Source organism: Macaca nemestrina, chromosome 2 (genome assembly GCF_043159975.1).
Source record: "Macaca nemestrina isolate mMacNem1 chromosome 2, mMacNem.hap1, whole genome shotgun sequence".
Lineage (NCBI taxonomy): Eukaryota > Metazoa > Chordata > Mammalia > Primates > Cercopithecidae > Macaca > Macaca nemestrina.
In genome coordinates this window covers 181,884,656-181,912,353 of record NC_092126.1, presented here as the reverse complement: position 1 = coordinate 181,912,353, position 27,698 = coordinate 181,884,656, and the positions used below count along the sequence as shown (strand labels likewise).

The window sequence follows — 27,698 nt, the reverse complement described above, 5'->3', positions numbered from 1 at the left end:
GGTGCAGACCGCAATCCCTTCTGGTTTCTTGAACAAGTGTCTTCTCAGGACTCCTCTCAGTTCCTGAAGTTCACATAACTGCCACCGACATTTCACCATTTAGAAAAATGTTCAAAATAGGATAACCCAGAATTTGGGATGGTGGGGGGTGAGGAAAGTATGCTTTGCCAAGAGACCGACATCATGTACAGTGAGAGTAAAAGGAACGGGCTGTTTTACGGAATAGAAGTTGCTGACTAATTTCAAAGCAAGGAAAAGATTCAAGGATCCGCTATATCCGTGCTCATACTTGGCAAATCGCATTTCTCCGGTTCAGGGCACAATAAATTCCATCACTGCACAGGAAAGGCTGCCCCACTAGAGTCAACTGCGGTTGTAGGCACTTTGGCTGACAAGCGAAAAGCCTTGAGGTAGGTGGATGCTCCCAGGAAACTCTGATGTCCCAAGGTCACGAGGAGTTGGGTCGCGAGAGGGGCGAGACCTCGGGCCGCGGGGAGACAGCTGCAGTGTCGCGTCGCAAGCGGGAGCTCCGCGGCGTGGAGCGCCAGAGTGCCAACTTCGCTTCCAGGCCTGTGGGTTCCGCCCGACGCGTGCTGCTGTCAGTCAACGCCTTCGGCCCGCCCCCACCGAAGCTCCACCAATCGTAGCCGGGGGTCGGAGGTGAGGAGACGTCGCCGGGTGAGGAAGCGGGGGGCTAGCGGCCTGGCGCAGCGGCGACCGGCCGGGGCGTCAGGATCCCTGGCCCCCGGAGAGCGAAGGGCGGGCGGGTCCCGGAGGTGAGTGCGGGATGTGGTCTGCGTGTGGACGTCGGGAGGGGCCGCTGCGGGCGGAGCGACCCATTGCCCAGCTCATCTAGCGCTCTTTGACTGCGAAGCCCCTCCCTCCGCGCGCATCTGCTCCCGAGTCCCCAGCCCCGTCCTGAGGCGTGCAGCCCCTGGGGTCGTGGCTAGGGGCGCAGGGCCCACGGAGGGGAGGTCCAGGTCGATGGCGTAGGCAGAGTTGGAGCCCTGGGTTGCCAAAGCGTCGCAGCTGAGAAGCAGGAGCCGAGGCTAGTACCGGCGGGGCGGGGCGGGGCGGGGCCGAGAGCGAGCATCTCCATCCTCAGTTTCCTCGACTTGCGGCAACGGCACAGCTGGGTGCAGTTCGGACCTCCACGCCTCAGCGAAGGACTTCTGTCCCCCAGGCAGCTTCACTAACCCGGTGCGGAGCACTTGGCGACGTCTCCCTGCCCATCTCATGTCTCTCGGCTCATCGCTGCTCTGGGCACCGGCTGCCTCTTGGCTGGCGCTGCTGTCACACGGTGGACTGTTCTGGCCTTACTGAGCTGCCGTTTGGGGACATCAGATTCAGGTCGTATGGGGAGAAACGAGTGTAACTTTACAAGGTGTGATATGGAGACCCTGGCCTGTTGCCCATTTCTGCCGGATCTAAGGCCACTAGGGTGGTGATAAGAGGGGTTCCGAGGCAGGATTTATGCAACATTTGTGCAAAATAGTAAATTTTATTTGCTTTTCATGATTTACGTTAAAGGGGGATTGTTGCCACTTTTCCCAAAAATAAAGAATCACACTGCTCTGGTGGGCCTCCCCCCTCCTCACTGTGGTTAATTATCATTTGGAACATCAGGGTATATTTGAAACTGGCAGGACTCCCAGACCCTGATAATTGTCTGAGTGGAGGCAGCAGCATACCATTTCTCTGTAGTGTTTGGGTTCAGCTTTTCTTTGACTTTGTTTAGTTTTGTTTTTTTTTCCCCATGTCTGTTATCCTCACAATCTCTTTGGGGCTGGTAGAGTGCTGTTATTTGTTACTGAGAAAGGAAACGAAGGGATAAATCACTGAAGTGGGGATAGCTGTCCCCATTGCCCAGGAATTGGGTTGTCCTGCCCCGACAATTTAAGTTACAATTCAAACATCATTTTGAAAAGGCCATCCTTTTACCAACTGAAACGAATAACAGCCCCTGGCCACTCTATGCTAGTGGTTCTCCCACTTGGCTGTACGTTGTAATCATCTAGGGACCTTTTTAAAAAAAGCTGCTTCTTGGGCCTATTCCCACAGATTATGATTTAATTGGTTGAGTGGGGCCCAGTTATTTGTATTTTAAAAAGCTTCCACGATGATGATTAATGTTCATGCAGGGTTGAGGACCACACCTATCAATGTGTTCAATATTTTAAAAATAGCACTTAGTACGATGTGACTTACATAACTGATTTTATTACTTCTCCACCTGCCATGTAACCTCCATGAATACATGGGGCCCTGCTTTGGAAGAAGGGCAAGGGAAAGTCCAGATGAGTCAGCACTTTGGGCATGTGAGGCTGGGGGACATGAAGGAGGAATGGAATCTGTGGAAACAAGTCCTGCAGACTAGTGCCCCTGCTTCATCTTTTTTCAAGGATTGACCCTATTTGGTTAACCTGTCATTGTTGGGGTCCTGGATGGGTCTCCAGTTCTTCATTCTTTAGATCCTGCCCTGTTTCATGGTCTTACTCAGCATCCTATGAAATACAGCGACTCTTTGCAAAGTTTGAAATATAAGCAGTTAAGTGTAGATACTTTCCATGTAAATCTGTGCTTTTGTCTCTTACTATTCTTCTGAAATATATATTCTGAATTAAAGTTCCAGAGACTTGCTGTGACTAGTACAATTACATTTATGTGGCTAACAGGTCAGAGTATTTAGGATAGGGACTGCCTCAGAAACTGGACAGTTTCTATGCAGTTGTCCTCTAATATATTATCTTTGTGAAATGGTTGCCTGAGAACATTAGCTCCCCAGAGGATAGGGTTGCTATCTCATTTTCTTTGTTTAGTATTGAACTCAGGAATTTCATTTGTGTTACTGACAATTGTAATTCCAAATGATGTAAGTGACTACTTTGTAATTCTCTTGTGAGATAGGGGTAGGAATCCTAATGGCAGTCTGGAGTTGTTGTTACAGGCCTTAAAGAAGTTAGATTGGCCACTATGAGTCCTGAATATGGAAGTAGGCTTAATAAAAACTTGGCGGAACACTTCCAACAAATTCTGGGTTCCACATGTAAGGCAGAGCATGCATTTAACTTTTTGCTTGTCCTTTGCACGTATTAATAAAAATAAAGCATGAGTAAGTGGTGGTCTGACATTTGAAAACAGGATCACTCAAATTTAGATTCCTTGAATAATAACTTTTAGATCTGTACAGATACCCCTTTTTTTCTGTAGGGGAAAACAAAATCATTGGATCATTGAACTACAAAATTATAATAGTTTTTAAGAAAAATAACATTTGGAGCTTTTATCTTTGGTTTATATTTTTTCACTTATATTGCTATTTATAAAGTTTTGACCTTCTGCCAAGGTCTGAGAGTGATTTACCAGGTTGAAGTTAATGTATTTAAATAGACAATTACTATTTTTTATTAGTAAGGAAAAGGAAACGTTCCTATGCCCACTCCTCCCACTGTATCATGTATAACTCTCTGCCTGTAAAATTGAACTCTTAATTTCTAATGTTTTTCTTTACTTCATTTTCAGTATCTTTAACCTTTATATCATATACATATTTTTGTTGCAGCAAGAAGAATTGTATAAAAATGAAAAAAACATTGATGTGTGCTTCAAATGTGGCATGAAAAAAATAAGGACCTCTGATCAAAATTGACTGAGTTCAGGATTTCATGCTGGAAGGAATGTTAGATGTAACTTCTAATTTCTAGTTCCAGTAAACATCTCTTCTTGGAAAATTTCCAAAAGAGGTAAATTACATTGAATTATATATTTTTATTTTTTTGGTTAATCTGAGGAACTTTTTTCTAGAATCATTCCCTGCCAACACTGTTGTTCTTACTTGATTTTAAGGCTCCTTGCAAATAGCTTTTTTGTTATAATGCGTAGGTTTTATGTTTATAGGAAAATACCAGAAACTTGTTATAGTTTGTTGTTTACACTACAGTCACCTCATGCCGTGAATTAGGTTTCTTCTTTTACTTAGAAATCTTTCAGTTTAAGTTGAATTGATTTCACAGATATGATTTAATGCTTTGTTTCTCCTATGTCTCATCTTTAATTTTTACTTTTAGAAATTGGTTTTATTCTTTATTTATTTATTTTTTTGAGACAGAGTCCTGCTCTGTTGCCCAGGCTGGAGTACATTGGTGTGATCATGGTTCACTGCAGCCTCGACCTCCCAGGCTCAAACAATTCTCCTACCTCAGCCTCCTGAGTAACTGAGACTATAGGTACGTACTACCATGCCCAGCTAATTAAAAAAAAATTTTTTTTGGTAGAGTTGAGCTCTCACTATCTTGCCTCGGCTAGTCTTGAAGTCCTGATCTCCGCAATCCTCCTGTCTTGGCCTTCCAAAGTGTTGGGATTACTGGCGTGAGCCACCATGCCTGGCCCAGCTTTATTCTTTATATTTGTGATTTTCATTTCCCAGTGAAAAATTAGGACATACAGATAAAAGAGAAAACAAAAACTGCCTAGAGGTGACAACTATTAAAATTTTAGTGCGTATCTTTTCTTTTCTTGTTTTTTTTTTTTGAGATGGAGTCTCACTCTGTTGCCCAGGCTAGAGTGCAATGGTGCGATCTCGGCTCACTGCAAGCTCTGCCTCCCGGGTTCACGCTCTTCTCCTGCCTCAGCCTCCCAAGTAGCTGGGACTACAGGTGCCCACCGCCACACCCGGCTAATTTTTTGTATTTTTAGTAGAGAAAGGGTTTCACCATGTTAGGATGGTCCCGATCTCCTGACCTTGTGATCCGCCTGCCTCGGCCTCCCAAAGTGCTGGGATTACAGGTGTGAACCACTGTACCCGGCCTATATCTTTTCAAAGAGAGGTCTGTCTAGTGTGCCTCACGCAACATCTATTTAGGTGTACAAATGTGATCTCTCAAATGTCAGTGCTCTACTTACAGCACAAAGTCAGGTCTTTTCCTGGCACGATCCTCCTGAATTATTGTCAGTAGAAGCCTCTAGCTGGGAGGGGATTCTTGCATTGCTGCCTCTAGTCCTGTAGTTCTTTCGCTTTAGAGTCTCCTGCCCTTGTCTTCCTTCTGCATCACTGGCAGCTGTGTGCTGCTGCTGCCTGGCTGAACCACTCTGATGTCCTTTAAATGGCTTGTGTCAACACAACCCATGACCACACCTGCCTATGGTGCAACTAAATTCCTGTGGACTACCATCTTTGGTCTTTTCTCTCTCTGGCCATCGTGGAAACCTGATTTTTTCTTTTTATGGGCAACTTTTTGAGAAGGATTTCGATAGCAGAACAGTTGGGACCCTGATGACAGAGTTATCCTCTATTTTGCAGCCAGCTTCTTCCAAGAAGTTATAGACAGTTTGAGGTGAATGAGTGCCTGGATATTGGAGAAAGGAGGTGTTAGGGGTCAGGAAATGGAGAAGCACAGTCTTTCACAGTTCCTGGCATCCCTGTGGAGGTGGCCAGGACTGGTGGATTTATTTCTTCTTAAAAAGGTACTGACATCTTGTCTAATATGAGCCTAAGTTTTTCAAGGGGAATTTCTGGCATTTAGTACAGTGTGTGGTACAGAGTAGGCCTCCATAATTATTTGTTGCATAGATTGTTGAATCATTGTGTACCATGTAAAGAACTAAGTACCTTGAGCAAATCAGAAAAGTATGATGCAGTATCATTAAGTTGCTTTTCTCTGATATATGGTTTTTTAAAAAAAATATAGTCATAATTGGTGTAGTCTAGTTTGAGAGATAAGAAATACAAATGGAGTGTGAGGGAGAAAAAAATACAAATAGAGATCAGCTGAGAAGTGAAAATAATAAGTACTATGGGAACTCTGAGGATGGAGAGCTTGTTCTCCTTTGTGCCTATCTCCTTTGTGAAGCTGATGGGCATTGTCATTGTGGTTGGGACTGGTTCAGACTGGTGAGGCAGAGGAGTGAGAGAATGGGGGCTTGCCAGGTCCAACACAAAGTGGAGGGGAGAGTTGATGCAGCTGAGCTGTTCTGAGATACTCTGCACCATGATTTTGTACCCTTTCTGCCTTTATTTCTGTGTCCTGCCCTTCATGGAACGTCTCCCTGGGGATAGAATACTAGGACATTTTCTGTTTACCTGTATCGAAATGGCAAGTGGAAAGAGCATTTGAATTTGTTACGTGGGAGAACAGTTAGGCACGGCTGACTCTGAAGTCCCCTGCCTCTAGCAGGTGTGATGAAGGATTTTGGGATCCTGTTACCCATTTTTCAAGCTTGACTTTCCTCTCCCACATCTTCCAGGCAGGTGTGTGTCCTCCTGTGCCTTACTACTTAGCTGAGGGAGCATCAGGACCACATATGCGGTGGGGAGAGCTGGAAACCTAAAGAGTGTAAAGAGTGTGTCACATCTCCTACCATATGTCTGTATGAGAGGGGTGGCACTTACTGTTTTCCAGAGAATGTCAGGATGCTTTGCACAGTATCCCAGAGCTCTTCATGAAAACAGTTTCCTCTTCATGTTCTTTAAGTGTGGGTAATGTAGCAGTGTTACATAATTTAAAGGGAAGGGGAAGGGAAGTGATTTTATTGACTGAGGTCTCTGTAGAAATTTAACAGTTACTTTTATTTCACAATTTCTGAGTTTGAAGGCATACTTCCTTGCTATCTTAAAAGTTAAAACCTAAATAGGCAATAGGGGAAATAATGTATTTACACAGAAGCCTGACACTGGAAAAGGAAACTTTGAGATTGTCTGGAAATGAAAAGACGTTACTGTGCTCTGTCTCTTTGCTTTCTGCTTGTGACTTTGGGCCTTAGATAAGGTTAAGGAAGAGGAAGTGTGATGTTTTTCCTTTCACCCCACCCTAAGCCATTGCAATTGGTGATGTTCTCTCATCTCTCCTCTTTGAAGAAATATGTGCTTCTTGAATCAACTGCAGTCTCTCCTCTACATAAGAGCTCTTAAGGGTACTAGCAGGATAGAAGCAAATGAACCTGAAAGCTCATCTGCAGCTCAGAAAAACAAAGACATGGAATTTTAAAGAGTGAAGGTAGCATGGTGTTGGCCATGGGTGAACAAGACACAGCCAGACAATGTGGACCAATTTCTTCAAACTACGGCTTTTTTGCTGTCTGCTTGCAGTGTTGATGGTGGTGGTGCTGGTCATCAATGTTACTCAGGTAGAGGTGAGTACCCAGTATAATCCCTCATAACTAAGGGAGCCGAATCTGGGGATTTGGGGCTAGCTAGCCTGGGAAAAGTTGGTTATCGGAAGCTTATCGTAGTCACAGTTCTTGTTTTCATTTATTTGGTAAGTATTTGCGTGCTCACAATGGTTATATACTGTGCTAGTCACCGAGGGTACAGTGAAGTCGTTTCTTCACTTATGGGCCTTTCATTCTAGAGCTCTTATTATAAGCGTGCATGGAAGAATAGTAGTAATCATAATCACATAATAATAGTAATGATAACTAGAGATGGTGAAAAGTGCAATAAGGAAAGGGAGCTATTCTAGGATAGCTTTAGAGTGATAAAGGAAAAACCTCTTTAAGGAGGGGAACTTCTAGTCGACCCATGGGAAAAAGCTGAAGGAGTATTTCAAGGGAGGGAGTAGACGAGTCTGTTTTGGAGATTACTAGATGGTACTGAGGGGCGGGGACCATGTCTTAACTGAACCCCTCACAAGGGCCTGTTACTAAGAAGGTACTTAGTAGTGTTCCTTCTTCCCTGGCCCCAGCCCCGATGTGAACTTATATAACCAAAATTTATGGAGGAGTTTCTGTATAAAGGATGCTGTCCTTTTGTTTTGTTGGCTTGTGGTACTTCTCAGATAACATATCCAACTTAATTATGGCATTTCTTTTCTTACTGGGTTTTATTAGCATAAGGTGCTCTAAAAGTCAAGCCATAGGCTTTTAAAAAAATTTCTCCTGCTGGAATCAACTTTGTGGTTTTTAGCAGAACACCTAATCTCACTGTGAAATGGGCACACTGAAGTCCTGCAGATCTTTTTCTGTGCGCTCTGAGTAAAATTTGTTAGGTACTTTGGAGAATGTGAAGTAATTCTGTCAAAGAGTCTGTTAAAGATTTCCTATTAGAAATAGGCTTATGGCATAAAAGCTAGGTATTTCTTCTTCTTTTTCTTTGCTTAAACTGTTCTTGCATGTTTTACTATATAAGACACTACCAATCCTACACCGATAGTTCCTTTACCTGGAAGCTGTTGATGATGTGTCTAGATATTTTAGAAACTCCTCTTTTTTTAAAGTATTTTTTTGTGGTAAATAAACATAACATAGAATTTGTCATTTTAACCATTTTTAAGTGTGCAATTGAGTAACATTAAGTACATTCACATTGTTGTGCAATCACCACCACCATCTATGTCTAGACCTTTTTCATCTTCTCAAACTGCAGCTCTTTACCCATTAAACAGTGATTACCTAGGTCAGGCGCAGTGGCTCACGCCTGTAATCCCAGCACTTTGGGAGGCTGAGGTGGGAGGATCCCTTGAGGTCAGGAGTTCGAGACCAACCTGGTCAACGTGGTGAAACCCCGTCTCTACTAAAAATACGAAAATTAGCTGAGCGTGGCAGTGCACGCCTGTAATCCCAGCTATTCCGGAGGCTGAAGCATGAAAATCACTTGGACCTGGGAGGCAGAGGTTGCTGTGAGCCGAGATCATGCCACTGCCCCCCAGCTTGGGCTACAGAGGGAGATCGTCTCAAAAAAAAAAAAACCAAAAAACAATGATTACCCATTCTTGCCTACCCACTTCCCCTGGCATTCACTCAGTTCTACTTTGTGTCTCTGTGAACTTGACAACTCTAAGTACCTTATACAAGTGGAATCATATGATATTTGTCCTTTTTTTTTTTTTTTTTTTTCTTGTTTGAGACAAGAGTCTCACTCTGTTGCCCAGGCTGGAGTGCAATGGCATGATCTTGGCTCACTGCAACCTCTGCCTCCTGGGTTCAAGTGATTCTCATGCCTCAGCCTTCCGGGTAGCTGGGATTACAGGAGTGTGCCACCACGGTTAGCTAATTTTTGTATTTTTAGTAGAGATGGGGTTATGCCGTTTGACCAGGCTGGTCTTGAACTCCTGACCTCAAGCGATCCTCCCACTTTGGCCTTCCAAAGTGCTAGGATCACAGGTGTGAGCCATCAAGCCTGGCCTGGTATTTGTCTTTTTGTGATTGGCTTATTTCTGTTAGCATAATGTGCCTAAGGTTCACTCATGTAGCATGTTATCAAAATTTCTTTTCTTTTTAAGGCTAAGTAATACTTCTCTGTCTACACATAGATGGAGGGATATTATTCAACCTTAAAAAAGAAGGAAATTCTGATAACATGCTACAGCATGTACATACATACCACATTTTATCCATTCATCTGACATTTGGGTTGTTTCTACCTTTTGGCTATAGTGGATAACAAGTATTTCTTCAAGACTCCGCTTTTCATTCTTTGGAATATGTACCCACAAATGGAATTACTGGATCATATGGCAATTTTAATTTTTTGAGGCACCACCATATTGTTTTCCATAATAGCTGCATCATTTTTTATCCACATCAATAGTACACAAGGGTTCCAATTTCTTTGCATCCTGGCCAGTACTTGTTATTTTGTTTTGTTTTTGATAGTAGCCTTCTTTGTGGGTGTGAGGTAATGTATAACAGTAATTTTAATTTGCATTGCCGTAATTATTAATGATGTTGAGCATCTTTCTATCATGTGCTTTTGGAGAAATATCCAATTCCTGTACTCATTGTTTAATGGAGTTGTTTGTTTTTTTTTTTGTTGTTGTTGAGTTGTAGGAGTTTTTAATATATTCTGGATATTCACTCCTTATCAGACATATGATTTGCAAATATTTTCTCCCATTCCGTAGGTTGCTTTTTCACTCTGATTTTGTCCTCTGATACACAAAAAGTTTTACTTTGGATGTAGTCCAGTTTATCTATTTTGACTTCTGTTGCCTGTGTATTTGGTGTCATATCCAAGAAATCATCGCCAAATTCAATGTTGTGAGACCTTTCCTCTGTGTTTTCTTCTAAGAGTTTTATAGTTTTAGCTCTTATGTTTAGGTCTTTGATCTACTTTGTTATCCTTTAAAAAAATTGTGATAAAAACATAAAATTTGCTAATCTTAGTTATTTTTAGGTGTACAGCTCAGTAGCATTAAGTCTTTTTTTTTTGAGATGGAGTCTTGACCTTTTGCCTGGGTTGGAGTGCAGGGGTGCAGTCTCGGCTCACTGCAACCTCCTCCTCGCAGGTTCAAGTGATTCTCTTTCTTCAGCCTCCCGAGTAGCTGGGATTACAGGCGTCTGACACCGTGCCCAGCTAATTTTTGTATTTTTAGTAAAGATGGGGTTTTGCCATGTTGGCCAGGCTGGTCTTGAACTCCTAACCTCAAGCGATCCACCCACCTCAGCCTCCCAAAGTGCTGGGATTACAGGCGTGAGCCACCATGCCTGGTCTCAGTAGCATTAAGTCTTATTTACATTGTCTTGAAATAGATCTCCCAAATCCCTTTTATCCTTTTAATATCTGTAGAATTGTGTTTATCTTATTACTCATGATCACTCTGACCAGAGGTTTGTGTTTTATTGATCTTTTTGAAGAACCAGCTTTGGATTTTATTTTCTGTATTTTTTCTGTTTTTTTGTTTGGTCAGTTTCCATTCTGATCTTTATTATTTCCAGTTTTCTGTTTACTTTGGATTTAATTGTCTCTTCGTAGTTTCTTAAAGTGGTAGCCAAAGTCATTGTTTTGAGATTTTTCTTTTCTAATTAAATGTTTAATTCTATAAGTTTTCTTCTACAAGACTGGGTGTGGTGGCTTAGGCCTGTAATCCCAGCACTTTGAGAGGCTGAGACAGGAGGATTACTTGAGGCCAGAAGTTTGAGACCAGCCTGGGCAACATAGCGAGACCCCATCTTTACCAAAATTTTTGAAAAATTAGCTGAGTGTAGTGGTGTGCACCTGTAGTCCTAGCTACTTGGGAAGCTGAGACGAAAGAATCCCTTGAGCCCAAGAGTTTGATGTTATGGTGACAGAAAATAGTAAGGATATACAGAAGATGACCAACACCATGAACCATGTTGATCTAACTGACATTTAAAGAATACTCCACGCAATATGAGCTGTGATCATGTCACTGCACTTCAGCTTGGGCAACAAAGTGAGACCCTGTCTCTAAAAAAATAAAAACAAAAATAATAAAAAATTTATTTCTATATACTGCTCTAGTGTATACCACACATGTAGATATTGTTCTCATTTTCATTTTCATGCAGCTGAACTACATTCTAATTTCTCTTTTTCTTTTCTTTAACCCATGTGTTATTTAGGTTTTTTTTAATGACAGGTTTTCACTCTGTCGCCTAGGCTGGAGTGCAGTGGCATGCTCATGGCTCACTGCAGCCACAACCTTTGGGCTCAAGTGATCCTCCCACCTCCCCCTCCCAAGTAACTTGGACTACAGGTGTCTGCCACCATGCCCAGCTAATTTTTTATATTTTTGCAGAGATGGGATCTCACTATGTTGTCCAGGCTTTTCTCAAACTTCTGGGCTCAAGTGATCCTCCTGCCTAAGCCTCCTAAAGTGCTGAGATTACAGGTGTGAGCCACTGCATCCAGCCCTGTATATTATTTAGAAGTGTTATTTAACTTTCAAATATTTGGATATTTTGCAAATACCTTTCTGTTATTGAGTCCTAATTTAATTCCCCTGAGAACATACTTTGTATGACTTGAATTCTTTTAAAACATTATTGAGATTTGTTTATGGCACAGAATGTGGTCTATTTTGGTATATATTCTATGTGTACTGGAAAGGAATGCATTCTGCTTTTATTGCGTGGAGTATTCTTTAAATGTCAGTTAGATCAACATGGTTCATGGTGTTGGTCATCTTCTGAATGTCCTTACTATTTTCTGTCTACATGCTCTATCAGTTATTGAAAGGAGACTATTGAAATCTTTCATTATAATTGTGAATTTGTCTATTTCACCTTGCATTTCTGTCAGTTTTCACTTCATGTGTTGTGAAGTTCTGTTCTTAGGTACATAAATGTTTAGAATTGCGTCCTCTTGATGAATTTAGTTGCTTTATCATCATGAGTTGGCCTTCTTCACCCTTGGTAAAATTCTTTGCTCCGAAAGGTACTCTATATGGTATTATATAATCACTCTAGCTTTTCTTTGTTTACTGTTAGCAAGTACATCTTTTCCCATAATTTTATTATTTTTTATTTTTTTTTGAGACAGGGTCATGCCCTGTTGCCGAGGCTGGAGTGCAGTGGCACGACCATAGCTCACCACAACCTCTGTCTCCTGGGCTCAAGCAATCCTTCCCTCTCAGCCCCCTGAGTAGCTGGGACAATGGGTGTGCGTCACCACGTCTGGCTAATTTTTTGTATTTTCTTTTAGATACAGTGTTTCGCCATGTTGCCCAGGTTGGTCTTGAACTCCTGGGCTCAAGTGATCTGGCTGCCTTGGCCTTCCAAAGTGCTGAGATTACAGGTGTGAGTCACCACCACACCCAGCCAGTTGTTATTTTTTTAAACCTATTTGTGTTTTTATATCTATTTATTTATTTATTGAATTATATTTCTTTTTAAACTTTTATTTTAGGTTTGGAGGTACATGTGAAGGTTTGTTACATAGGAAAGCATATGTCATGGGGGTTTGTGTACGTATTATTTCATCACCCAGTTATTAAGCCCAGTACCCTCTCTGCTCCTCTACCTGCTCCCACTCTCCCCACTCAAGTAAACCCCAGTGTGTGTTGTTTCCTTCTTTGTGTTCATAAGTTCTTATCATTTAGTTCCCACTTAGAAGTGAATACATGCTGTATTTGGGTTTCTGTTCCTGTGTTAGTTTGCTAAGGATAATAACCTCCAGCTCCATCCATGTTCCCACAGAAGACATGATCTTGTTCGTTCTTATGACTGCATAGTATTCCATGCTGTATATGTAATATAAGATTTTCTTACATTTTCTTATATTTCTTATGGAACATAAGATTTTCTTTTTTTTGTTTTTTTTTTTGTTTTTTTTTTTTGAGACGGAGTCTCGCTCTGTCGCCCAGGCTGGAGTGCAGTGGCTGGATCTCAGCTCACTGCAAGCTCCGCCTCCCGGGGTCACGCCATTCTCCGGCCTCAGCCTCCCGAGTAGCTGGGACTACAGGCGCCCGCCACTGCGCCCGGCTAATTTTTTGTATTTCTTAGTAGAGATGGGGTTTCACCGTGTTAGCCAGGATGGTCTCAATCTCCTGACCTCGTGATCCTCCCACCTCGGCCTCCCAAAGTGCAGGGATTACAGGCGTGAGCCACCACGCCCGGCCAAGATTTTCTTTATCCACTCTGTTATTTATTTATTTTTGAGTCAGAATCTTGCACTGTCACCTGGGCTGGAGTGCAATGGCGTGATCTCTGCTCACTGCATCCTCCGCCTCCCGATTCTGCTGCCTTAGCAGCATCACTTGCTGCTCAGCCTCAGCAGTTACTGCCCAGGCGTGAGTAACTGGGATTACAGGCGCCCGCCACCATGCCCGGCTAATTTTTGTGTTTTTAGTAGAGACGAGGTTTCACTATGTTGGCTGAGATTACAGGCGTGAGCCACCGCGCCCGGCCTTATCCAATCTGTTATTGATGGGCATTTAGGTTGATTCCATGTCTTTGCCATTGTGAATAGTGCTGCAGTGAACATTTGCATGCATGTGTCTTTATGGTAGAATGATTTCTATTCCTCTGGGTTTATACCCCATGATAAAATTGCTGGGTGGAATGGTAGTTCTGCTTTTAGGCCTTTGAGGAATTGCCATAATGCTTTCCACAATCATTGAACTAATTTTCAACTCATACGAACACTGTTCCCTTTCCTCTTCAGCCTTGCCAGCATCTGTTTTTTTTTTTAAAATTTTTAAATAATAGCTATTCTGACTGGTGTGAGATCTCACTGTGGTTTTGATTTGCATTTCTCTAATGATCAGTGATATTGAGCTTTTTTTTATATGCTCTTTGGCCACATGTGTGTCTTCTTTTAAGAAGTTTCTGTTCATGTCCTTTGCCCACGTTTTAATGGGGTTGTTTCTCTCTTGTAAATTTGTTTAAGTTCCTTATAGATGCTGGGTATTAGACCTTTGTCAGATGCATGGTTTGCAAATATTTTCTCCTGTTCTGCAGGTTGTCTGTTTACTCTGTTGGTAGTTTCTTTTGCTGTGCAGAAGCTCTTAAGTTTAGTTAGAGCCCAGTTGTCAATTTCTGCTTTTGTTGGAATTGCTTTTGGTGTTTTTGTCATGAAATCTTTGCCCATTCCTGTGTCTGGGATGGTATTGCCTAGGTTGTCTTCTAGGGTTTTTACAGTTTTGGATTTTACATTTAAATCTTTACTCCATCTTGAGTTGATTTTTGTGTATAGTGTAAGGAATGGGTCCAGTTTCAATTTTTTGCATATGACTAGCCAGTTATTCCAGCACTGTTTATTGAATAGGGAGTCTTTTCCTCATTGCTTGTTTTTGTCAGCTTTGTTGAAGATCAGATTGGTTGTAAATGTGTGGCCTTGTTTCTGGATTCTCTATTCTGTTTTGTTGGTCTCTGTGCCTGTTTCTGTACCAGTACTATGCTGTTTTGGTTACTGTAGCCTTGTAGTATAGTTTGAAGTCAGGTAACATGATGACTCCAGCTTTGTTCTTTTTGCTTAGGATTGCCTTGGCTATTCAGGCTCTTTTTGGTTCCATATGAATTTTAAAATCGTTTTTTCTGGTTTTATGAAGAATGTTGTTGGTAGTTTGATAGGAATAGCATTGAATCTGTAAATTGCTTTGGGCAGCATAGCCATTTTAATTATATTGATTCTTCTTGTTCATGAGCATGGAATGTTCTTCCATTTGTTTGTGTCTTCTCTGATTTCTTTGAATAGTGTTTTGTAATCCTCATTTTAGAGCTCTTTCACCTCCTTTGTTAGCTGTATTCATGAGTATTTTATTCTTTTTGTGACAACTGTGAATGGGATTGCCTTTCTGATTTGGCTCTCAGTTTGGCTGTTGTTGATGTATAGGAATGCTAGTGATTTTTGTACATTGTTTTTGTATTCTGAAACTTTGCTGAAGTTGTTAATTGGACAAGCTTTTGGACTGAGATTATGGGTTTTTCTAGATATAGAATCTTACTGTCTGCAAACAGAGATAGTTTGATTTCCTCTCTTCTTATTTGGATGCCCTTTATTTCTTTCTCTTGCCTGATCCTTTGGCTAGGATTTCCAATGTTGGATATAAGTGGTGAGAGGTGACATCCTTTTCTTGTGCTGGTTTTCACGGGGAATGCTTCCAGCTTTTGCCCATTCATATTGATGTTGTCTGTGGTGTTTTTATATTTAAAGCAAGTTTCTTCTAGCTAGCATGTAATTGGATCTTGTTTTTTAATACAGTCTGATAATCTCTGCCTTTTAGTTGGGTTGCTTAGCCTGTTTACCTTTAATATATTTTTTGAAAGCATTATGGTTACATCTACCATTTTGCTGTTTGTTTTATATTTGTCCCACCTCTTCTTTATTCTCTTTTTCCTTTTATTCTGCCTTTTTTTTTTTTGTATTAATTGACAAGGTGTTTTGTGTGTGTATGTTTTTTTGTTTTTGTTTTTGTTTTAATCTGTGCTTTTCCAGTCTGGCTGGTAGGAAGTACTATTCCTGTATAAACTCAGGTTACTGTTTTTTTATTTTTAAATTTTTTTAATTTTTGCTTTCAGGTAGTTCTTTCCCCAGCCTCCAATAGTTTCCTTATACACATATGTTCATAATTGCTCTGTTGAATACTGGAGTGGGACTCTCTGTAGATCTCCTGAGTTATTTTTCTTCACAGTTGTTCTGCTTTCCTGTGAATTATAATCACCATGGTCTTCAAGACTGAGCAGCCTTATCTCCTTGCCTTGGGTGGTTTGCCATGCTCTACCTGGGCTCCTCTTCCTGTGCTGCAACCTGGAAACTCTCTCAAGACGCTAAGCAAAGGACAGTCCTAGGGCTCACCTCGTTTGTTTACTGTCTATTAGGCATCACTGTGTTTTATTGTCTGATGCCTAGTGTCTGGAAAAGCATTGTTTCATATATTTTGACTTTTGTTTTCTGTTGTTTCATGTGGGAGGCTAAAGTGCGTTACTGTTTCTCTATCTTGGCCGGAAGTGGAAGTTTGAGGGACTTGAATTTGTGGGGAAAGAGATTATAGAGAAGCTGAAAAGGGGGAGGAGAGGATGAGATCTAGAGCACAGGTGGAGCACATAACCTTCTATAGGACAAGGAACATGAGGATATTGTGAGTATTCTTATTTTATTACTTTTATAGGAGGAGCCACATTCCTTTCTCTGACCTAAGAGGGAAAAATATCATGATGGTTGGTAATGCAGATACATTTGCTGCCAGAGAGTAGGACATTCAGGGAGTTTCTGGCTGTGAAGGAGATGGAAGGTAGAAGGAGGGTAGAGCCCAGGAGGTTTGTGTACAGGGGTTTGAAATAATGGTTTTCTAGATGGAGTTTGAAATAATGGATTTCTAGATGGAGTAGGATGGCAGAGGGACAATACATTTCAAGACCTTAATTGTGCATGGCATTTACCTGCATTGGTTTTGTGAATGTGTGTGCTAATTTTATCATATTCAACACACTAAATATTATAATAGAGAAAAAAGATAGTTGTGTAGGTCTTGGGTAGAGAAGGAGGAAGGCAAAGGGAGAGACAGAGAGACTTGAGAGGGTAGGCCACAGTCCCACATCAGTAATGTTATAACAGTCAGGAGGAAATGTTAGAAAATTATTCTTTTGTTCCACTTTAGTTCTTGGAAACTTCCGTACTTAATGCCAGCTAAAAGCTCTAATTATTTGACGAACCAACTCTTTTCTACTGAATGGAGAAGGGAGGTATCAATATTGAATAAACAGTTGTGATGTTGCAAATCAGATGCATCTTTTAGTGGAGGGAGCTATAAGCATTTTCACCTGTCTGAAGAGGTCATCTTGTCCAGCATGATACTGTTGTCAGGAATTTTAAGCTGCTTATTACTGTGATGATAATTGATAAAGAAGCTTGGAGTAAATGGAGAAAAAGCTCTGGCTCTGAAATTTGGCAGTCTCTCACTCCCTAATCCCTTTCCATACTATGCTTCTGACACTTACTGTACTCTTGTGATTGGAATATCTTATCAGTTTCTAAAAACCAGACTCAATTTTAATTAAAAATATTACATAAGATGGCGCAATGGCTCATACCTGGATTCCTAGCACATTGGGAGGCCCAATGCACATATATATGTGTAAACAGGATACAGGAACAAATGGGCAGGAAAAAAGTTATATACCTAACCTGAGGCATATAACTAACCTACCTAAGATGTAGAAAACTACACCTTACATTATGCAATTAGTTAAACTGCAGGGGAATAAACAACAACAAACATATATATGCACATATATGTGTGTGTGTATGTGTATATATATCTATATATCTATTTTTTTTTTTCTTTTAAAGTTTTTGAGACAGGGTCTTGTTCTGTTGTCCAGGCTGGAGCGCAGTGGCACGATCTCAGCACACTGCAACCTCTGCCTCCTGCGTTCAAGCAATTCTTGTGCTTCAGCCTCCTGAATAGCTAAAATTACAGAGGTGCACCACCACACCCAGCTTAATTTTTGTATTTTTAGTAGAGACGGGGTTTCACCATGTTGCCCAGGCTAGTCTCGAACTCTTGAGCTCAAGCGATCCCGGTCTGCCCACCTCTGCCCCAAAGTGCTGGGATTACAGGTGTGAGCCACTGTGCCCAGCCTAGTTTTAGTTTATATTTATTTATGTATTTGTTAGAGACAAGGTCTTGCTCTGTTGCTCAGGCTGGAGTTCTGTGGTGTGATTATAGCTCACTACTACCTGGAGCTCCTGGTTTCGGTGATCCTCCCAGCTCAGCCTTTCATGTAGCTTAGGACTACAGGCATGTGCCACCACGCTTGGCTAACTTTTAAAAAAAATTTATTGTAGAGATCGGGTCTTGCTATGTTGCCCGGGCTGGTCTTGAACTCCTGGCCTTAAGCAGTTCTTCTGCCTCAGCCTCCCAAAGTGTTGGAATTACAGGCATGAGCCACTGCACCCGACCTACTACTGTTAATGAAAGATAAGGCCTCTGCTTACTTCATTCTCCTTCCACAATTTGTAAAATTAATTTTATTTCTATATATAACATTAAATAATGTATTTAGACCTTTTATTTTCCCAACAGCCTAAGATAATATATCTTAACTTTCTACTCTAAGTGATGAAGAAAGCACTACGCATTCTTACTTATTATTATTTTTTTGAGATGGAGTCTCACTCTATCACCCAACCTGGAGTGCAGTGGTGCAATGTTGGTTCACTGCAACCTCCGCCTCCCAGGTTCAAACAGTTCTCTGCCTCAGCCTTCTGAGTAGCTGGGATTACAGGCACCCGCCATCATGCTCGGCTAATTTTTCTGTTTTTAGTAGAGACGTGGGGTTTCAGCATGTTGGCCAGGCTGGTCTTGAACTCCTGAACTCGTGATCCACCTGCCTTAGCCTCCCAAAGTGCTGGCATTACAGATGTGAGCCACCTCACCCGGCCTACTTCATTCTTTTATATTTGATTTCCACTAGTTATAATATTACTTTTGCATCATTAGGTGGATTCTTTATGGACTGTGTCCTTCAAGGAATTGGTCCATTTCATCTGGGTTATCCAATTTATGGTCACAGAATTGTTCATAATAGTCCTTTATTCCTTTAATGTCCATGGGATCTGTAGTGATGGCCTCCTTTTCGTTTCTGATATTAATAATTTGTGTCCTCCCTCTTTTTTTCTTAGCCTAGCTAGAGGCTTATCAATTTTATCAATCTTTTAAAAAACCAGCTTTGGGTTTCATTGATTTTTCTTTATTAATTTCCTGTTTTCAACTTCACTGATTTCTACTATCATATTTATTATTTTTCTTCTGCTTATTTTGGATATTGTTTGCTCCTCTTTTTCTAGTTTGCTAAGATGTAAGGTTAAATTATTCATTTTAGGTCATTTTTCTTTCCTAAAATATGTATAGTACTATGAATTTCCCTCTAAGCACTTCTCTTGCTTCATCCTATAGTGTTTAATAAATTATATTTTCACCTTCACCTAGTTAAAATATTTTAAAATTTCTCATGAGATTTTGTATGTTACCCATTTGTATACCATTTTGGGATTTTTCCAGCTATCTATCTCTACTGATTTCTAGTTTAATTTCATTATGGCTTAAGAGAAGACAATGTATGATTTTTATTTTAAAAAATTTTTTAAGGTGCATTTTATGGCCCAGAATGTGGTCCGTTTTGGTGAATGTTCCATGTGAGCTTGATGTGAAGTAGTTTACAGATGTCGACTATATCCAGTTTATTGATGGTGCTGTTGAATTCAACTATGTCCTTACCGATTTTCTGCCTACTAGATCTCTGTATTTCTGATAGAGGAGTGTTGAAGTCTTAGACTATAATGTAGATTCATCTATTTCTCCGTTAGTTTTTGCTTCACATGTTTTGATACTCATTGGTTAGGTACTTACATGTTAAGGGTGGTTATTTATTTATTTTTTTTTTGAGAATTGACTCCTTTATTATTATGTAATGACCCCCTTTATCTTTGATAACTTTCCTTGCTTTGAAATCTGCTCTGAAATTAATATAGCTGCTACTGGTTTTTTTGGGTTAGTGTTAGCATGGTATATCTTTCTCCATTCCTTTCTTTTATTTTTTTCTTGGTGTTTCACCATCTTAGGTTGGACTGGGTGGCTAAAGTGGGCTGGAGTTGGGTATTTCCCTTCTCTCAGGTTGGTTAGGCTCTGATAAAACTCCAATAGGCTAGGTTCTGATAAAGTAGTTTCTCTTGAGGGGCAGCTTTGTTCAGAACAACACAGTGCTCTGCATACTTCAAAATGAGTCCTTTTCCCTTTCCCTTCCTGGAAGCCCAAGAGCATTTTTTCTTTGATATTCACTGTGAGAATCCTGGAGCTCAGACTCACTGTGTGAGCTCCTGGAGCGAAAACTCACAGAAGTGTGGGGAGCCCTCTGAATTTATGCCGAAAATACAGAGACCTATTATAGTGGTAATTTCTGTTGTTTGTGTCTTCTTCTTTAGTACTTGGACCATGAGACTGTTTCAGCCACATTCATCGACAGCAGTGGACAGTTTATTTCCTCCCAGGTGACAGGAATTAGCCGAAATCCTTACTGCGGCTATGATCAGCAGATCCTGTCCAGCCAGGAGCGCATGGAGGAGGACTCCTTGCTGGCTGCCTTGCACCGACAGGTTCCTGATGTGGCCCCAGTTCCCTTTGTGAAAAGCACTGACCCTTCTTCCAGCTACTTTGTCATCTTGAACTCTGCTGCCTTCTTTCAGGTGGGAAGCCAGCTGGAGGTGCTGGTTCATGTACAGGATTTTCAAAGAAAGCCCAAGAAGTATGGTGGAGACTACCTGCAGGCCAGAATTCACTCCCCCAGGCTGCAGGCTGGGGCTGTGGGCAGGGTGGTGGACTACCAGAATGGGTTTTACAAGGTTTTCTTTACTTTGTTATGGCCGGGCAAAGTTAAAGTGTCCATATTTCTGGTCCACCCCAGTGAAGGGATCAGAGTTCTTCAGCGCTTACAGGAAGATAAACCAGACAGGGTCTATTTCAAGAGTCTCTTCCGTTCGGGAAGAATTTCTGAAACTACTGAGTGCAACGTGTGTCTTCCTGGGAATCTGCCCCTGTGTAACTTTACAGACCTCTACACTGGGGAGCCCTGGTTCTGCTTCAAACCAAAGAAGCTCCCTTGCAGCAGCAGAATTACCCATTTCAAAGGTGGATACCTGAAGGGTCTCCTAACTGCTGCAGAGAGTGCTTTCTTCCAGAGGTACGTGCTGTTTTTTCTTGGGGATAATTTGAAGAGTTCTTTTCCACTGTCCTTGTCCCATTTAGGAGACTTTCTGGTATTGGATATGTGTTTCTTATCTCTCTCTCATCGTGGCCCAATTCAGAAGAGGTAGGGAATAAAAAAATAAACATAGATTTGTATTTTTCGTTAGTGTTTTACAAGTGAAGCTTAGTGCTTATCTAAGTCCAAATTAAAGACCTTTTACCCTTGAATTTTTTTCTTTACCCTCATATCTGTTTTACTTTAGAACCACATAGCGGGTTTGCACAGTAGCTGTGTAAGTAAAATCCCTTATTCACAGAACAGATAAAAGTTATCCAAGGGCCAGGTGTGGTGGTGACTCATGCTTGTAATCCCAGCACTTTGGGAGGATGAAATGGGAGGATCGCTTGAGCCCAGGAGTTTGAGACCAGCCTGGGCAACATAGCAAGACCCCATCTATTTTATGTGAAGAAAAAATACAATCCAAGAACAGGCTGGTAGGCCTAGTAGTCAGGCTGGTGTTTTGTCTTTGTATCTAATGAACTGAAACTTTAAAAAGTAACATAATAACGGTTTTTAAAATCATTTGAACATACTGATTAAAAAACTATGAATATGGCAACATTGGGTTTACTTAATAAGCATAGGAAGTCAGGAATGCCACAGAAAACTATATTTTTTAAGCTATATAGTTGTTGAAATTATTGCAGTATCGTGTTCAAATTTCTATTTCAAATATAAGCATAAAATATTTTCAGCATGATGATAAATACATAGAATAATGTGCAGAAAGGAATATGGAACCAATATGAATTACAATTTGTGTTTTCTTCAACATTTCATAACATTACTAAGACATAAAAAATTATAAAAGCTACATGTTTAAAAAGTACCATTTTGGCCAAGTGTGGTGGCTCATGACTGTAGTCCCAGCACTTTGGGAGGCAGAGGTGGGAGGAAGGCTGGAGCCCAGGAGTTTGAGGTTGCAGTGAGCTGTGATCACAGTTGCACTACAGCCTGGGCAACAGAGTGAGACCCTGCCTCAACAAAAAAGTACAATTGTTTGAAAGAATGTATACATGTTTTTTACTTTTTAATGGAGTATATTGTTTTTAAACAGTCCTTGGTAGAGAGAATTTTTTTCTTGGATAAAAGGGAGGTATTTTTGTTAAGTACATCTGGGCACCCTAAAAAATTTCATAGTTTATGTCCACTCATTACCAGATGGGAGAAAAGTTGCTACCATAAAGTATGTGGTTTGTAGGAGTTCTTAAAATAAAACCCTTCAGTTTTCCACCCTGAAGTCAGCTTTTGGTCATACCGGGTTATGTACATGTGTAGTGGATTCATGCCATACCTTTGGAAGGCCAGCAGAGGGAGCACTACTCAATGTACAGTGTTTACTGTACTGCTGAGAAGACTAGTATTTTCTATGGTTCAGTACAAAATGAAAACAAAATGAAATTTCACAGCTCCTCCAAACAAAACCAAAACAAGTTTTTTCATTTTATTCCTGAGTTCAGGTTTCAGACATGCTGTTTATTAGTGACTGAGCAGATTATTTTATTTCTGTGTACTTTTTTGCCTATGTATGAAGACTACTCAGTTACCCTATTTTAGAGGGTTGGTTGGTTGGTTTGTTTTGCAACAGAGTCTCACTTTGTCACCCAGGCTGGAGTGCGGTGGCATGATTGTAGCTCACTGCAGCCTTGACATCCCGGGTTTGAGCGATTCTCCCGCCTCAGCCTCCCGAGTGTGCGCCACCTCCCGTGTCAGACTACAGGTGTGTGCCACCACACCCAGCTAATTTTTGTATGTTTTTTAGAAATGTGGTTTCACTATGTTGCCCAGGCTGGTCTTGAACCCCTGGGCTCAAGTAGTCCTCCTGCCTTGGCCTCCCAAAGGGCTGGAATTACAGATGTGAGCCCCCATGCTCCGTTAGAGTTGTGTTTTTAGATTTTTAAATTAGTATGGATACATACTAGTTGTACATATTTTTGAGGTAGATATGATATTTTGATACAAGCATATAAAAGGTAATGATCAAATCAGGGTAATTGGAGTATCCATTGCCTGAAGCATTTATCATCTTTGTGTTGGGAACATTCCAATTCCACTGTCATAATTTTTTTGAAATCTATAGTAAATGATTGGTAACTGTAATTGCCCTATAGAGTTATGTTGTCAGTCTACTTAGTGGTCTAGCAAAGAGGAAGAAGCATAGTAATTGACTCAAATTCCATGTGGAAAATAGAGAAAGTTTAGAGAGCTAACTTAGTGTAAAACTTAAAAGTATTTCTGACTGTAAATTCTACCATTAAAACAAAAAACACCCGTGAACCCACAAGGATAAAATAATGTGTTTGTCCCTGCCCTTACTTGCATGTCCTGGGTGAGGCTGGTTGATGGTACAGTGTTGTAGAATAATTGCAGAATTCTATTTACCTGGACGTTTGCTGAGAAAACAATGTTTGAGGTGGTGTAAGTTTTTGGAAAGCAAACATTTGACAGAGTCCTTATAATTGGTTTTCATTTTCCATCCTTTATTCTCTTTAGGTTCTAAAATATTGCATAAGACCATCTGAAAAGAAAAAGAAAAAGATTTAAATTGATTTTTTGGGGGATCTTTGGGTGTACTGTTTTGAGCTCATGGCCCAAATATGTTGAACTGATAACCTTTTTTACTTCTCTTCCTTGGTAACTCATAACCTTACTTAAACCAGAAAGAATTAAGAATCTTAGCCTTGGTATTTGGTTCCCTAAATGACAGTTGAACAATTAGAGGAATGTCATCTTTGTTCTTTATCTGTAAGGGAATAAAAGTGTTAGTTTTGGAAAGGACAACAGGGGTTTCCTTAAAGATCCTATTAATATAAGGGAAGGCCTTTTGAAAGAATGGGCTTATCACCTACAACATTTCCCTTTTATTTTAGCATGATTGCTGCTTTTTTCTAACTTTTTATTAAAAATATTGAATCTTTAGAAACGTTGCAGGAATAATAACAATGAACTCATATACCTTTAACTTAGATTCACTATTATTAATGTTTTGCCACATTTTGCTTTTCTTTCTCTGTGTTTATATGTATCTGTGTATAATTTTTTCCCCTGAACCATCTGAGAGTATGGTGCAGACATCATGGCTCTGCACTCCATAAACATGCCTCTTCTAAGAAAATGGACTTTCTCTAACATGTAACCATAATGATCACATTTGGGACATTTATCATTGTTATAGTACTATTATTTAATATGCAGTTCATATTAGATATTCAAGTTTCTTCACTTGTCCCAATAATGACTTCTATAGCTATCTTTTAAATTTTAACTAATTTAATCTATGCTTACACAGTATGTTTGGTTATCTCTTTAATCCAAAAGAATTCTTTAGCCTATTTTGTTTTGTGTGACATTGGCAATTTTGATGTTGCTGTTTTGTAGAATGTCCTTTACTTTTTTTTTTTTTCTTCTCGAGACAGAGTGTCGCTCTGTCACCCAGGCTGGGGTGCAATGCAGTGATCTCAGCTCACTGTAACCTTCAGCTCACTTTACTTCCTGGGATCAAGTGATTCTTGTGCCTCACCCTTCGGAGTAGCTGGGACTACTAGGCGTGCACCACCATACCTGGCTAATTTTTGTATTTTTAGTAGAGATGGAGTTTTGCTGTGTTGGCCGGGCTGGTCTCAAACTCCTGGCTTTAAGGAGATCCGCCCGTCTCGGCCTCCCAAAGTGCTGGGATTACAGGCATGAGCCAGCACACCCAGTCTACTTTGGATTTGCTTTATTGTTTTCACTTTCCATGTGATTAGATTGAGGCTAAATATTTTGGCAGGAAAATTATAAAGGAAATTATGTTTTTGCAAGAAAATTATTGTACAATAATAATTATATAATTCTTATAACTATAGACAAGTAAATTATATATTTTTTTCTTACCATAAAACTCTAAACTCATGAAAGTAATTTATATGTGCTGTCTTAAAAATCACTTTATTTAAGCTATGAAATTCGATTATGCTCTAATGTGGCCAGGCCTGTATGCTTCCTACATTACTTGTTTTTTGTCTGTCTCCTCTGTGTCAGCTCCATGAAGAAGGAGATGCTGTGTTTTGCTTACTGTAGTAGCCCTGGATTCTAGGACAGTACCTGGCTTCAGAAGCTTAAGAATTATTTGTTGAATAAACAATTTTTTCTGAAATTGAAGAAATAATAAAAAATGACTGCATATTCCCATATCAAGAGTTTGGGGAGTTAACATTTTATTTTTTTGTTTTTGGTCTAAGTACATGAGGCCTAGTTTTATTGTGACTCAGTTTCTGGAATAGTTGCCCTGAATTTTCAGTGCTTTTCTCCTTACCTCCACCCTCCCCCACGTTTTAATGCAGCCCTCCAAAAATAGAGTATGGATTCTAGACCAGGGCCTGTGCTAGGATGCAAAGATGAATGAGGCATCACCCTTGTCTTTGAGTAGTATATGTTTTATTGTATTTTACTTTTTTCCCCTGCTGCCTCCCTCGAGTAGTACATGTTTTAGTAAGGGGAACAGACACTAGAGAGTCCTGGTAATGATGAGCAAAGTACTGCATAAGTAAATATCTGGGGGCAAGTGTCCCATGTAGGACTCCTCTGAGATCTGGAAAAGGCCTAAGGAGTCAGATACATGACTTAATGCAGCATGAACTTGCAGCCTGAAAACTAGATAATGACAAAGTAGACGTTCTTGTCAGTGTGAGCCATTCTCTGAGTCCGAGGGGAGTACATCATTCAAACCAGAATTGATCATTTTGGAGTTTGCGCTCTTAGCAGTATACAGTGGAGTGAAATTTTAAGAATCAATTTAATTTTTTTCAGTTTTTATATACATATAACCTGCTTATTATAAGAAACCCAGTTTATTATTTGTGTTGGTTAACATTCATAAGTATGTTTCATCATCATAAGTCTCTGTGAAATTAGTCATTTTATCATTTGCAAGTAAAGACATATATCTGAAAATAAATGTTCCTGAACCTGAGCTTGTGCTTTTTTATTCCTCTTAAAGTGGTGTCAATATCAAAATGCCAATCAACTCCAGTGGACCTGATTGGGTAACTGTGATTCCCAGAAGAATAAAAGGTAAAAAAAAAAAAAAAAAAAAAAAGAATAAGCTTGATGATTTATTGTTTTTCTTACTAAGTGGGTTGAGGCTCTGTTGTTTCATTTATGCTGCAAAAACTTATATGCCATAGTTACTTCTGGTCACAATTGAAAATATTAAAAGTACTGTTTGATTTAAAAAATCAGATCTTACGTGCGTAATTATTGTTATTTTATTTTATTTTTTTGAGACAGGATCTTACTCTGTTACCTAGGCTGGAGTGCAGTGGCACAATCTTGACTCACTGCAGCCTTGACCTCCTGGGCTCAAGTGATCCTCCCACCTCAGCCTCTCAAGTAGCTGGGACTACAGGCATACACCACCACACCTGGCTGATTTTTGTATTTTTTTTGCAGAGACAATTTTTTGCCGTGTTGCCCAGGATGGTCTTGAACTCCTGAGCTCAAGCAATCCTCCCACCTTGGCCTCCCAAAGTGCTGGGATTACAGACATGTGCATGGCCGAGTTTTGCTATTTATGCTCATGTAAAAATTTTCTTCTCTTGCCAGCCTTCTTCTGTTTGGCTCCTTGAGTCTTTGAACAATGTTGTCCAATGTGATAGCAACTAGTCAATGTAGTGATTCAAATTTAATTAAGATTAAATAAAATTCAAAATCTAGTTATTTAATCACACATGCCGAATAACTATATATAGACAGCATTTTATATAGAATTTATCCATCATCACAAAAAGTTGTGTAGGACATTGCTTTTCTAGAGATACTTGAGACATATGGGTAAAATTATAATGGAAATGTTTAAAATAAAAAACATTGGGTTGGAGAATAGCAGCTGTTCTCAAAGTGTGATCTGTGGATCCATGGCATCAGCATTACCAGGAGACCTGATAGAATTGCAGATTCTCAAGTCCCAGCTCAGACGACTGAAACAGAAACCCTGGCTGGTGGGGCCCAGCAGTTCATGTTTTAACAAACTTTTTGGGTGACTCTGATTTATTGCTGTAGAATATTAATAGTAAAAGAACAAAATTCAGAGCAGCAAATGTTTATGTTATGTTTTTGCAGAACAGATATAATTAGCTATCGTGATTTTTAGAAAGAAGGGATGAACGTTACTAATGAAGCTTATACAGATGGCGGGCAAGGTCCTTCTAGCTTTTATAAGTATATTAACTAATAGTACTCTACTCTGTAGATGTTGTAAACCCTTTTGCTTCAGGGGCTCAATATTTAATACATATGGATCAAGCAGAGTGGATATTAGCCACATGCCTTGTTTGAGTGGTGGGGAAGGAACTGAAAAGCAAGGACCATCTCAAGGGGCAGCCTCTTTTCAGTTTCTGCTCCTTTGTTACCATGTAGAAACAAACCCTATATGGGCAGATCCATAGATTTGTTTTTTCCAAGAGAAACCAGAAACTTTGATTTTTTAAATGTGATATCTCCAGATTTTAGAACATTGACATCTAATTCAAGACTTTGAAAATATTGTATGGGCTAAATGAAATCCGTTTGGCCCATATGCAGCCAGGGCACTGCCAGTTTATATCCCTTGTCTCTACTATTGTATGCCACAAGAATTCCCAGTCTTTTCCTGACGAAGAGCTGTTTTTGATTTACTTGAACCAAATGAATTACTAATTTTAGAGGCTTTGTATATGAGACTTCAATAATGGAAATATTTATCTTTTATCTGTTTGGGCCTTAGATTGCTTAGATTGTCAAGATGTCAGTAGACATGG

At 40.2% G+C, this 27,698-nt stretch overlaps 1 protein-coding gene across 6 annotated transcripts in view; it reads left to right on the top strand.

Moving 5' to 3' along the window:
* The first annotated feature begins 633 nt into the window (after nucleotides 1-633).
* LOC105477503 (neurexophilin and PC-esterase domain family member 3) overlaps nucleotides 634-27,698 on the top strand; it is a 41,771-nt gene continuing 14,706 nt past the window's right edge. The window contains exons 1-7 of one of the 6 annotated variants that reach the window (XM_011734060.3): nucleotides 634-776; nucleotides 1,184-1,384; nucleotides 3,563-3,743; nucleotides 4,109-4,226; nucleotides 6,854-7,128; nucleotides 20,102-20,856; nucleotides 25,901-25,974. In XM_011734060.3, coding sequence (XP_011732362.1) covers nucleotides 7,036-7,128; nucleotides 20,102-20,856; nucleotides 25,901-25,974 — 922 coding nt within the window. In that variant the 5' untranslated portion in view covers nucleotides 634-776; nucleotides 1,184-1,384; nucleotides 3,563-3,743; nucleotides 4,109-4,226; nucleotides 6,854-7,035. Of the gene's footprint in view, nucleotides 777-1,081; nucleotides 1,385-3,562; nucleotides 3,744-4,104; nucleotides 4,227-6,853; nucleotides 7,129-20,101; nucleotides 20,857-25,900; nucleotides 25,975-27,698 lie in introns of those variants that run through there. The other 5 variants (XM_011734061.3, XM_011734062.3, XM_024791457.2 and 2 more) reach the window with 5 other exon arrangements.